This window comes from Paroedura picta, chromosome 4, assembly GCF_049243985.1.
Source record: "Paroedura picta isolate Pp20150507F chromosome 4, Ppicta_v3.0, whole genome shotgun sequence".
Taxonomy (NCBI): domain Eukaryota; kingdom Metazoa; phylum Chordata; class Lepidosauria; order Squamata; family Gekkonidae; genus Paroedura; species Paroedura picta.
The window spans coordinates 125,116,514-125,130,205 of record NC_135372.1 but is presented as its reverse complement, the minus strand read 5'-3'; the positions used below and the strand labels follow the sequence as shown (position 1 = coordinate 125,130,205).

Here is a 13,692-nt window from a genome sequence, read left to right as displayed (position 1 = left end):
AATATGTCCTAATCTGTCTCAAAAGTGTTCCATTCTCTAAAATTACACCTAAAATGAAATGAGTAGGCTCAGACTGCACTGCTGCCCTGATGCACAGAAACTTCCTTGAGAACATCTGTGTGAAGCCACTTCTCGCCATCCAGGTTATATCTCAGAGCTTACCTCTTTAATGAAGTCTTTGGCTTATCTCCTTGAGGTGGAACAAATCTGCAAGAAACACAAGGGGGAAACCCCATTACAAGTTTCAACCTGTATTAATCAGTAAAACTTAACTGTGTGCTCTGATGTCATTACAGTGTTTGCTTCTTCCATTATTGCCTCTTAGCAGGGGAATACAAAGCCCTCTTCAGACTTTATAATCATTCATACTTGGAGGCTGGTAGTTGCACATAGATCCTTGTGATATGTGTGGCTGCCATGTTGTTTGAAAAGAGGCAGTGCACAAATTATCAGCTTCTGTAAGTACTAAACAAACCCACAATTTTTCAGGGTTTCTGTTTTCATGTTTCAAACCTGAACAACATGCATTGCCCCTGTTCAGACAACATGGGCACCATATATGAAACTCAACGTGGAGCTTTCACTTCATCAAAGCCTGTTTTGTGTGCAATGGCTCATTCAGCCCTACAGTGTAACCCTGGACCACTTCATCAGTCTAATTTAACACATTGGCTAGTTATGAGAATGATTCTGAGCTCTTTGGAAGAACGACAGAATAAAAAACAGTAACCTCAGATTTCCCTGATCTGGACAGCCCAGGTTAGCCTGATCTCAATAGATCTCAGAAGTTAAATAGGGTCAGCCCTAGCTAGTACTACCAAAGAAGACCTGGGTTGGTGCACAGAGGCAGGCAAACCATTGATTCGTGCCTTGGAAACCCTATGGGAGGTCGATGTGAGCTGGCTGTGACTCAATGGCCATTCTACCACCACCAGCATCAGTCTGCATCAATGAGACTTTTGCATTATTTCTTTATTAGTCAGTTATTAGTGTTTATGTTGTTTACTTTCACATGAACAACCCTAAATTGAGTATGAGCTGCTGCCAACAAAACCTGGGGTGAATTTACCCTGGTTGTAAACTTACTGCCAGCTGCTTTTATCTTCACCTGGGCAGTGTGCCTTTCCTCCACAGTGTGCCTTTCCAACAACTCGGGGTTTGGTTGATGGTGCTTGGAGCTGAGGGCATCTCCTCCCCACCCACCTGACCACTGAAGTCAATAATGCATTGATCTCAGGGAACTTGACAATCAGCCCCACCTTCCCTGCAGGCATTAGATTACTGATTTACTAAATGTCTTCACTGTCTCTATAGAGCAGGGGTAGTCAACCTGTGGTCCTCCAGATGTCCATGGACTACAATTCCCATGAGCCCCTGCCAGCATTTGCTGGCAGGGGCTCATGGGAATTGTAGTCCATGGACATCTGAAGGACCACAGGTTGACTACCCCTGCTATAGAGAATCTGGGGTATAGTATATGTATAAAGAAAACGTAATGGAATATAATACAAGTTATTTATTTATTTGTTTATTGTATTTATATACAACCCTCCCCTGAGGCTCAGGTCAGTTTACATAGAACATAAAAAGGAATACAAGGAACTTAGTTTTTCCATAATGTCTAGATAACCACAACAACAATAATATTAACATTAATAACTATAACAGAAGTAACTATAACAGTGCGAACAGGTCCAGGGGCAGAACACATGAGTGGATTACAGAAGTCCAGTCTAGAGGTGACCATTGCAGGGACCATTGCATGGACCATTGCATGTGGCTAGCTGTTCCAGGGTCAGGTAGGACGCTAGTAGCTTGGCTTGGTGGAGATGGTAAAATGCCAGCTGCACTACCTTTGTCACCTGGGCTTCCATTGCAAGGTAAGCATCCAGGACCACGCCCAGGTTCCACTTGTTGATCTTAACCAAGTTTCAATACAAGGTCAACCAAGGTCTCAATCTCAACCAAGGTCTCAATCTCCCCTTCCCTGGCTTGTCTTACTTCTCACCTTGTAAGTTTTGCTGAAATTTCTCTGAGAAGCAACATGTTCGTTTCTAAGGTATAATTTTTAAAATAGCCACAATAGGACTATTTCAATGGCTTCCTTTGTTTCCAACCAGATAGCTATGAAATGAAACCTAAGAATTAGCCCATGCTCTTTCACTAGTCCGCAAGCTATTATATATCTATTTTCCCTTCTCCGCCCTCTTTATTTTTATCTGAATATATCTGTACTCAATGTATTTTTAAATTATCCAAATGGCCTCTCCTTTCATTCTTCCCCTCTTGGTAATGTATTGTTCCGACAGCATGCCAGCACCTGCATTTAAAGAATAATGCTTCTTCGTATTGATTTATCATTTCAGCCAAGAAGCAATATTTAGTTCGGTATTTCTTCAGAAATGGGATTCTTATCTTGCAGCCTTCAAAACAGCAAAATCCGAAGCAGGCTATTTGTGCGTTTGTCAAAAGCTTTCCATGTTAGATTTAGATCTTATAAAGACTGCAAATATTTTTTGAAATGTCCTTATCAGATTATTGAGTTTGTGCCTATTCAAAAGGATAATATAGATTTCCTTCCAGGGAATTATGTGGGTTTCATTTCTACACGCTAAGAATACATGTTGTTGATACTGCAATATCTCCCCCCATTCTGTTCCTGGTCTTGTTTTGCCATCCTTTTGTGCACCGGCTATTGGTGCAGCTGTTCTGAAGCAATCATACTTTAATGACTTTGAAAGGCCAATTAAGCCTGGTAGTGTATGGAGCCATATGGAGATGCTTTGCAAAGACCCCCCAGTTAGTGAGAAAGGTTCTACTGGTTGTATCCAGCATGGAGGCAGATCTGATAACGCTGATAACACATTGATTGAGAAATATAGGAGTTTTGCAGATTATTAAAATGTAGGGTTTGAGGAACTGCGTGGTGGTGAAGCAGCCTAACCCTTGTCTATTAACCTCACCCGCTACTCGCTCCAGTTTGAAGTTCCTGAGAACTAACTCTAGCAATTCAAGCTATGTAAATACTTTCCCACACCCTGTTGTCCTGTTGGCTGCTGTAGATCTCTTTAAAGCTCCGCATGAAGTTCTTGATTAATACGTCTCTAACACTTCTTAATTGCACGCTGCTCTAGTTTTGTCATTCCCTTTTTCTTAACTCTGTTTTCACTTTGGATTAAACTCTGGCCTCCTTGTATTGAGACTGTAACTTGGTGTGTAAAAAGTTAAGATAAGTAAATACTTTTAGCACAGTATGGAAGCGCAGACTGGAGAAAACTGAGCACCACTGGGTTTCAAATGGTATTTCTACCTTCCCTTGTAGAATATAAGGGCCTGTGTTTCTTGCCAAGCTTTCTCCAGAAAGGAACAACTTTTAAAACGTCTCTGTAGAGCCTTACCGTTCTGCTGTCTGACAGGCTCCTAGCAGAGTGGAATGTTTGTGGTTAGGACCAGCCTGACTCTTAATGGGTGGGAGGTTTCTCTTAATTAGGTCTGTTAAGACTATACTGTTTCCTTTATCTATTTATTTATAAGTCCGTGTTTTTCCTAATGCTTCTTCCAAGTTTATCGCTTACTGGAACAGAAGGCATTCTGTTTCGCTAGGGGAACTATGTCTATATGTAAAGCTGGTGAGTTTAACTAGGTTAACGCTCAGAGTTCAGTATCAAACACTTTGTAATAAAAAAAATAATTCTTAGCCTTGTGCCAGTCACTGTCAGTTGTCTTGAGCAAGAGTAACCTACTAACTGTAGATTCGAGATCAGCATCACTTTGAAGACCTACAAGATTTTGGGGGAAAGTGCTTTTGAGAGTTCAAGCTGCTATCTCAAGATACAGACAGTGAGTGGGTCCAAGGTCCTACTCGTATCTGACGAAACGGACACTGACTCTCGAACAGTCATGGCTCCCAAATTTTCATGGTCTCTAAGGTGCAACTGGACTAGGGTCTAGGTGTTTTGCGACAGAGCAACACAGTAACCCTCTGAAACCATTAATTGTATTGCAGTTTTGGTTTCACAGTTATACGTGATTAAACTGGGTTATATAGCCGAGTAATTGTATGAGAAACTGAGGAATCAAGAAGAAGAAGAAGACGCTTTTCTCTACCTGAAGGAGGCTCAAAGCGGCTTACAGTCGCCTTCCCTTTCCTCTCCCCACAACTGACACCCTGTGAGGTGGGTGAGGCTGAGAGAGCCCTGATATCAATGCTCAGTCAGAACAGCTTTATCAGTGCCGTGGCGAGCCCAAGGCCACCCAGCTGGCTGCATGTGGGGGAGTGCAGAATCGAACCCGGCATAGTCCACACTCCTAACCACTACACCAAACTGGCACAAATAATATGTGAAGACAGAATCATTGAGGGTTCTGGAGTGGCTGGGAAACACACTGCCAAACTCAGCTCCATTTGGATGTCATATAATGAAGCTGCACAAAAACCTCTAGACTGCCATGTACAATCCTGCCACTGTGGATAAGAATCCGAATCCATTATCTCTGAATGCCAGTCCAGTAGGAGACATCTTCTCCAAAACTCATTTCATTTAGCCTCACATTCTTGTGGAGTGTGTTTCGCTCTCTAAATATTGGAAGTGGCTTAGAAAGCAAAGTAACTTCAGCAAGTGTTTAGCTTTGCACACTTCTCTCTTGGAAGAGCGAGGCCAGATTTTTGCCTTAATCCCTTCACAACGGTTTTGTTTTGTTTTGCTCATTGCTGTTATGACCAATGTGGATGACCTAATTAAAGGCAAAAGCGGTGAGACTTTAATGGTCAAAGTGATGGGCTGGAATTCGTTAGCACACCTCTGACCCAGCTTGAACTTGGAAGCTGGTTAACTGTTCTGTAGCTCTGTTGTCAATCTGCAAAGTTTTTATGCTTACCTTTTGCAAAGTGCCTGGCATTCTTGCATGGTGTCTCAGAGGCCTTTGCCCTGTTTGGTGATGCTTCGTTCCATGCTGCTCTTTGCTTCTCCAGGAGGAAGCTGGGTGTTGCCAGGGGGCTGGGTGAGCACAGCAGGAACCATACAAAGGATGCAGGTGGTGCTTGCCGCGATCAGAACCTGTGGTCACTGCAGTTGCTCTAAGCCGTCTCACTACATGCCAAGTCTAGTGAAATAATAGTTCACCAATTAGGATGCTTATTCTTTATTCCACCACCACCCCCTGAGAGTCAAAGCAGCTTAAAACAAAAAATGCAGTCAAAACACAAGACAGTAAATATATAAACAAATACAATAACCAGCTGTAGCTTGGCCTTCTTGAGTCTAAAGGGCTGGCTTCTCCAAGGCCACAAGGCATACAATGTAGGTGAAGAATTGAGACCCCAGGAGCCCTTTGGCTCTTGTCCTACAACTGGCACCCAAGGGCTCTTTAATCAGGAATCAGGACAAGCAAACAAAAATATAGCTTTAGATAGTGTTGCTGGCTTCCCTAATCTTCCTTCCCTGCTCACAGGCTTCTTTCCAGTATTTTATTCTAAAAGAAGAAAGAGAAAGAGATAGCTTTGGTCGATTAATGTCTTGGATAGAGAGGAACTGACAAGTTTACAAATTTCGGAAGCCTTGGAGTAGGCCATTTCAAACAGTCCAAAATGATGTTGACCAGGTAGACTATTGATGCTTACAAGTCCTGGAACACCACTGTCTTCTAAGCAGCCATCAGGCAGAGTCCATCACTAAGCAGCCAAACTTAAAACATCTCAACATTGTAACTGGGTTGAACTGGCACACCTCCAGAGCCCTGCGACACTAAAAGCAACTCATGTACAATGTGATATATGGGAATGGATAGCCATGGTCTTCCAAGGTCAACAACCAATAGGCATTTCAACTAAGCATCCTTGGAGAGACCTCACTTCCTAAAAGAGCCTGGTGACAAAAGAGATATGACAAAACATTTGCTGGACTAGGAATGCAAGCCTCCAGGTGAGCAACAAAAATAAATTCTCATTAAAAGCGAAATGTAAATCCATGTTTGGCTCTTTATTTACCTGCTGTAATATCAGTCTCGTGCAAGGCTTAAGTCCATCAGAATCAGCAGAAGGTCTGTTTGGCTCACCTGTGACTAAGGATGATTCCGCACGATGATTCCTCACGGGGGACACATTTCAGTTCCAGGATTGCTCCTCCTGGCCCCTGTCTGATGGAATGAGCTCCCAGAAGAGCCGAGGGCCCTGTTGGAACTAACTCAGATCTGCAGGGCCTATGGGCTGGAGCTCTTCCACCAGGTTTTTGGTTGAAGTTGGGTGGACAGAAGATCTTACCCACCTCTGGATTAGTGTCTCATTGTAACATCACCCCCAGGGGGACTCAGTGGATCTGGCAGACTGGGAAGAAGGGGGGAGGGGAGAAGTTAGAGTCTGGGGAGATTACAGGACTGTTTACTTAGATACTGTTTACTGCATGTTTTATTATCATTGTTTTATTATCATTATCATTGTTCGCCACCATGAGATGGGAGTGGTGGCATATAAATACGGCAGATAAATAAATAAAAATAAAACATGAAAGCCACAGAACCAAACAGGTTTTTGCTTTTCACGCAACTCCGTTTTTGTATTCGTGATTATTGTGGAGTTCATGTTTGTGGCACGAAATTGCATTTTTGATTACCACAGATGAATTTATGCTCTCAGTATTGCTTTTGTGTCACTGTTATCTCTCCTGAGAGTTCCCTCGGTATTGTGTCCTATCTCAGACCTCCTGGGGAGGCCTGGAAATCCCCCGGAATTATAGCTACTTTCCAGACTATAGAAATCAGTTCTCTTGGAGAAAATGGATGCTATGAAAGGTGGACTCTATAGCATTGTATTCCAGTGAGGAGATTTCCTGCCTGGAGCTTGGAATCCTACCCTCTACCCCACAGCAGTGGCCGGGGGGGGGGGGGGACCCGTCAACCTTAGCCAGAGAAGGCAGAATTAAACAAGGGAAAGGCAATTTTTGTGCCTATTTTAGGGTATTTTGTTTGTTTTTACAGTCTCGGTTTCAAAATGAAAGCCAGTTATCAACCAAATGCAAAGCGACCATCACAGTATGTTTAATGAACGTTTAGTTTTTTTTAAAAAATTGTAAAGAGTATTCAATAACAGTGACAATACAGGGAGCTATCGGTAAGCCTATAAGCCTCTTTGCAGGATCAGTTTCCATATCTAATATTCTGTGAGCCCTAAGTAGAAATAGAAGGAGGTATTTGGCTTTGATGTGTGTGTGTGTGTGTGTGTTGAATAAAATGTTCCTGGTTAATGATAACAGCCTCACCTTGCATAAAAGGTGTGAAAACGAAAGAGTTCTAAATCACATGCTTATCTCTGAAGCACTCGTACCTACTGCCTGTTTACTGTACTTTTTCTCCCCTCTACCCTCTAGCTTTTTTTGGAAAGTACCTAAATGAATATAATGGCTCCTATGTGCCACCCGGCTGGAAAGAATGGGTTGGATTGCTTAAAAATTCTCGTTTTTACAACTACACGCTCTGTAGAAATGGAGTAAAAGAAAAGCATGGATTTGACTACTCTAGGGTAAGTTCCATTGATTTATACTAATTTTCCCCTCTTGGCCACAACTGTGAGAACATTGCAGATGCTTTATGGCATTGGTCTAATTAAAGTATTCATTTCATATTTGAAAGCCACTGCTGGTAATATAAACGGCAATCCATAAATGCGCTCCCTTAGACTTCACATTATCATTTTACTTCTGGAGGGATGTATAATTTTAAATTTACTTAGTGACAGCAGGCAGTTCTTGAGACAGTAAACAATCTAGCATGCCCTACCAGCCGAGAAACGGATTTGATTGTAGTTTGACTCATATTCTATTGACTGGGACTCTCGGCTTTAATTAACACAGAGAGAGATGCTCTGATCTGTGGAAGGCAAGCAAATAATTCTCTGATTCAGAACCACTGTTTCTGTTGTCATGGTATGCTGGCCTTTGGACCTTCCTGGCCCACATTCAGATATCCTGATAAAATATGGTTTATAAACCTGTGATTTGATCAAACTGGGGTTAGTCAGAGCACAGTCAGTTCAATAAACCAGTGGCTTGGATCCAGCAGACCATTTCTACAGATTGAAAAATTTCTGCCTATAGAGTGTGATTTGCCTCACTCCTCCCCTGCAGGTGAAAATACCCCTCAGCAGGTAGGCAGAGGCAAGAAATTCATGTTCTGTGTGTGGAAATCTAATGGATCCAAACCAGCATTTCAAACTAGGATTTGTACCTGGGTTGTTAACCATAGTGTATACTAGCAGCGTGGGTAGTAATCCACAAAACAGAGCTAAAGCCACATAGGGAGACAGAAGGCAAGGATAGATTTTCTCTATAAACCTGGAGGAAGTCCCAAGCTTGCACAAAAATCTGAAATCTTAAAAAAATGGGCAAATTAAAGCTTCAGAATTCATTTTAGAAGCCTGGAGCTTTCAGAAAAGAATGCCCACTGAGCTCTTAGTGACTATTTGGAAGGTTGCTAGGCAACCACAACAGTGTTGCTGAGCCTTCCAAGCTTTTGTTTCTATAAACCGAACCATGAGAGGGCAGGAGTGGACTAGGAGATCAAAACATTCCTAGAAAGGATCCCATTCTCCTGGACTAACTTGCTGCCCAGTAGTGACCACCAGAGGTTGACCACAAGACAATTGGGCTGGTGGTAGCCTCTGTACAATTGGGCCTATCATGGCAGCAGTCACCACAAAAGTGTCCTCATTCTGGCAGCCATTGTGTGAGCCTGGCCTGCTGCTGGCCACTGAACACCTGAGCCAGGCCTGGCACAATGACAGTGGTAGCCACTGTACAACTAGGCCAGCAGCTATTATGCAGGGGGAGGGGAGGAGGGAATTCTGGGAAGCCGATAAAGGTAGACTGGCTAGTAGGTGCAAAGAGAAGAAGGAAGCAAAAAGGGAGAAACCTTGGGGGCTTCCTACTACTTCCTGTTCTGCACTAGAAAATTCAGCTGCAAAAGCAGATTGAAAGTGCATTATGCAGTGTGTGTGGAATGGGCCCAGGCCAGTATTGTCTGGCCATGGCTCCTCAGGGTCTCCAGTGCAGGATTTTCATATCAACTTCTGCCAGGTTCTCTAACTAGAGATGCCGGGGACTTTCCACATGCAAAGCAGAAGCTCTTCCGCTGAGCCACAACCCATCTTTGTTAGATTTATATAATAGATTTATAGGACTTCGTGTATCTCTGTGAGAGAGTTTCATCTTATTTCCTCCCTGCACTGCAGCAGATGTCTTGGCAGGAGTTTGTGTGTGGGCGCACATGCTCTGAAACACAGACACGAAGCAGGCTCTGTTTGTCACAGATAATGGGTCAAATATGGTGCCAGCCCTCCAGACTGGGACAATGAAGATGATGCAGTGTACATCCCATGCCCTACAACTGGTGGCTCATTGCAGTTGGCAGAGCATGAAAGACAGGCACATACCTAACACCCCTCTCACACCCCTCTCCTAGCCATACCTAACACCCCTCTCCTAACTTCGTATGTAACCCGCCACGAGCCAGCCTGTCCAGGACTGGCAAGCAATAAATTCAACAACTACAACAATAATCTGGTGGGTCAGAAAGAAGACCAGGCATTTCCTGTAAGCTGTAGAACAGTGGTCCCCAACCTTTTTCCAGCTGGGGACCGACGGGGCAACTGCCCCGCCTGCGCATGCGCGGCCAGCCGCACACGCGCACACGCATGATGCGCAGCTGAATCATGCATGCGCGAAAGTGCTGTGCATGCGTGAAAGTGCCGCGCATGCACGATTTCGACCGCGCATTGTGCATGTGCGCATGCGTGGCGCGGCCCTGATTCCCTCTCCCCCCTCTCCCGCAGTAAGAAGCTTCCCGTGCCGCAAGCTTGCGGCCCGGGGAAGTTTTTTACTGCGGGGGGCGGGGAGAGGGAACCGCGGCCCGGCGCCCTGGCCTTCGGGCCGCGGACCGCAGGTTGGGGACCACTGCTGTAGAAGAACAAAAAAAATGAGTACTGTAGAACCACATGATTTAGAGTGCAGCAATCAAACAGAATTCCACTTTGTACCTCCTTGAAAGAGTTGCAGAGCAACAGAGACCTTGCCCTGGAGATCCTTAAATGTGTGACCCACTCCTCTTTGAGGATATTATGTCTAAAGTGGTTTATGTTCTTTGAAACTATGAAGGTAAGAGTTTGTTCTTATACCCTGCTTTTCATTTCCCAAAGGAGACTCAAAGCAGTTTACAATCACCTTCCCTTCCTCTCCCCAAAACAAACATCTTGTGAGGTCCTATGGCTAGGAAGGCAAAGGGTGGGTCAGGAAGCGCGTTTACCCACTCTAGCTGGGACACATCTCAACATCATGGCCTTGGCCAGAAATTTGGGAGTGACCCTGAATGCCTCAGTACCCATGGAGGTGCAGGTCACAAGGGTAGTCCGCCAGGCATTCTACCATCTTTGCCAGGTGAGGCTACCAGCACTCCACCTGTCTTCAGAACATCTGGCCATGGTGATCCATGCAACAGTCACCTCCAGAATTTACTTCTGTAACTTGCTCTATGCGGGCCTGCCCTTGTCTCTGACCCAGAAATGGCAGCTGGTGCAAAATGCAGCAGCTAGGGTCCTCACAGGAACATCTTGGAGGGCTCATATCCAGCCTGTGCTGATACAGCTGCATTGGTTACCAATTGTAGCCCGGATAAGGTTCAAGGTTTTTGTTTTGACCTTTAAAACCCTTTGTGGTTTGGGACCCAAATATCTGAGTGACTGCCTTTTACCCTTCACCCCCTGCAGAGCTTTATGCTTTGCAGGTTCCAACTTGTTGGTGGTTCCTGGTCCCTGGGAAGCCTACCTGGCCTTGACCATGTCCAAGCCCTTCTCAGTCCTGGCCCCAGCCTGGTGGAATGAGCTCCCAGAAGAACTGATGGCCTTGCGGGAGCTTTCTGCGTTCCATAGGGCCTGTAAAACGGAGCACTTCCGCCAGGCCTAGGGTTGAGGCCGTGGCACGCAAGATCCCTCCAGGAAAGACTCCAGGAGAGTCTATATTAGGCCAGACCAGGGGTAGTCAAAATGCGGCCCTCCAGATGTCCATGGACTATAATTCTGCTAATGCTGGCAGGGGCTCATGGGAATTGTAGTCCATGGACATCTGGAGGGTCACAGTTTGACTACACCTGGCTGGGTTGAACCATCACCATCCGTTGATACCCATGGTGTATAACGGTGGTCCCCAACCACCGGGCTGCGGCCTGATACTGGGCCGCAAAGGCCCTGGGACCAGGCCGCAAAAACCCTGGCACCGGGCCACGGCTCCCTACCTCCGCAGGGCCGGGCTGCGCATGCGCGTTTGCGCCATGCACGGCCGCAAACTCACATGCATGGCACTCCCGCACATACGCACATGCGTGTGAGTGCCGCGCATGCACGGCATGCGCGTGAGTGCCGCGCATGCGTGGCCGGGCAAAAAAAGGTTGTGGACCATTGGTGTATAAGACTGGTGTATGGTGTATAAGACTGGAAGTGATTTCCAGAGGGTTTTATTTTATTTATTTATTACATTTCACATCACCTACTGCCAGATTCAACAACTGGAGATGTGGGAGACTGAACTTGAAACCTTCTGTATGTCCAGCAGATGCTCTCCCACTGAGCCATGACTTCTCCCAATTCGTGATATATCTGTTAAGTCAGTGGTCCCCAACCTTTTTGAGGCTAGGGACCATCAGGGCAACTGCCCGCCTGCGCATGCTGCTCATATGTGTTTGCGCATGGCGCATGCATGGCCGGGCTGTACATGCGCGCATACGCCATGCATGGCCAAAATCGCGCATGCACTGCACTTTTGCGCATGAGTGAAAATGCTGCGCATCCGCGATTTCGGCCACACATGCGCGATGCGCTGGTGCGGCCCTGATTCCCTCTCCCCCCCCTCCCGCAGTAAGAAGCTTCCCAGGCCACAAGCTTTCAGCCTGGGAAGTTTTTTACTGCGGGGGGGACGGGGAGAGGGAGCCGCGGCCCGGCGCCATGGCCTTCGCAGCCCGCAGGTTGGGGACCACTGTGTTAAGTAACATGGAGTTGCTGGTGGTAGACCTCCATAACCCACTCCTGGTGAGGCAGCATTCAGTCCTACTATACACAGTATCAAGAAGTATCAGTATTGGTAATGTGATTAAAGTGGTGGGACATAACTTGAAAACTGAATAATCTGCTCCTAATATATTTTTAATGAACTATCTTTTTCTTAAATATGGGGGGAAATGATCTAATTCCTGTAAAAGGAATGAAAGGTTCTTTGCATTTTTTTTTTTACCAATGCACATCTTTCCGTTTCCGAAATCATCTTCCTCACTTGCACGAGACCTGGCAACCCACTGGGGTTGTTTTGAACAATTAATCTCAGAGGTCTAATCTCGGAGGTCTGAATGCCGATGATGTGCAATAAAAATGTAATACAAAATTCATGTTCCTATTCCCTGGCAATCTCTGTTAAGCAAGAAGAAGTCAAGTTTTGAAAAGCAATATCCTGAATAATCTCTCCAGCATCACTGAGTATTAATTTGTTTCACTTGCTGAATATAAATATGGAATTTTCAAAGGCGCTGCTGAGGATCCAGCTAACAGGCTCACCACCAGCTTTGCCACTTAGTACTGTCAGTGGAGGAAGAGGTTAGTACTTTTGCTATCATAGCAAATCAAAGTAATTTGATTTGATTTACCTTCCCAGATTAGTGTTGGCCAACTCATACCTCATCTGACTAAAAACTCTTAAGAGAAGGATAGCTAAGAGACGTGTGTTATCACGTCACTTCTGACTTATGGTGACCCTAAGAATGACTTCCCAAATACCCTATTGTAAAGAGCCCTTCTCAGGTCTTGCAAACTGAAAGTCATGGCTCTCCTATTGGAGTCAATCCATCTCATCTTGGGTACTTCCTCTTTACCCACTCCCTTCAGCTTTTCCTAGTATTGTCTTTTCCAGTGAGTGCTTTCTTCTCGTGCTATGAATGAAATATAAATGCCTTCGCTTTTTCACTTTGCCTCCTAAGGAGAATCCAGGCTTGATTTGATCTCAAGCCCATTTATTTCAATGGTCTGTGTTATCTGTACAATTGATAAGAATGGTAAATCTAGAAACTTGATTACAAGAAGAGGTAGTTACCCATCAAGGTTTGCTTGAGGATCTTGAGGGCACATGCAGAGCGGTATTTATGCATGAGCTAAGTAGTTACAGTTTAGAGCAGGGTTTCATGCAACCCTGGGGTTTCTTGACAGTCCTGGAAGGGTGTCCCAAATGGGTGGGAGTTAATTAATTTTTTATATATTTTATAAAATTTGTTAAACATTTATTGGGTGATATGACCATCTATGGTCAAGTTGACCCACCCCTCCCAAAATGGCCAATGATGGGCCTGGAGGGGTGGGAGGGAGAGGGGTCCAGTGTGGGCATGTACATGGCTATGCTTCCCAAGCATATTCTGCATGATCACACCACTTCTGGGGTTTCTCGAAGTCTGAAGAATGTTTCAGGGATTTCTCAACAGTAGAAATGTTGAGAAAGGCTGGTTTAGAGTCTCTGATTCTCAGGGGCCTCTAAATTTAAAACAAGAATGCTAAATTACTTTGGGGGGGGGGTCCTGAACATCTTAATAGGAATATCAATTTAACCACCATTTTCTATCTTATCACTGACCAGAAAGTCTGGTTAAGCACAGAATGCTGATTTAGTTGAATGCTGA

At 45.0% G+C, this 13,692-nt stretch overlaps 1 protein-coding gene across 3 annotated transcripts in view; it reads left to right on the top strand.

The window, feature by feature from the left end:
- Window positions 1-13,692, top strand: part of SULF2 (sulfatase 2) — a 349,962-nt gene that overhangs the window by 265,297 nt on the left and 70,973 nt on the right. For all 3 annotated transcript variants that reach the window (XM_077335558.1, XM_077335559.1, XM_077335557.1), the window contains one exon: window positions 7,362-7,513. In XM_077335558.1, coding sequence (XP_077191673.1) covers window positions 7,362-7,513 — 152 coding nt within the window. The remainder of the gene's footprint in view (window positions 1-7,361; window positions 7,514-13,692) is intronic.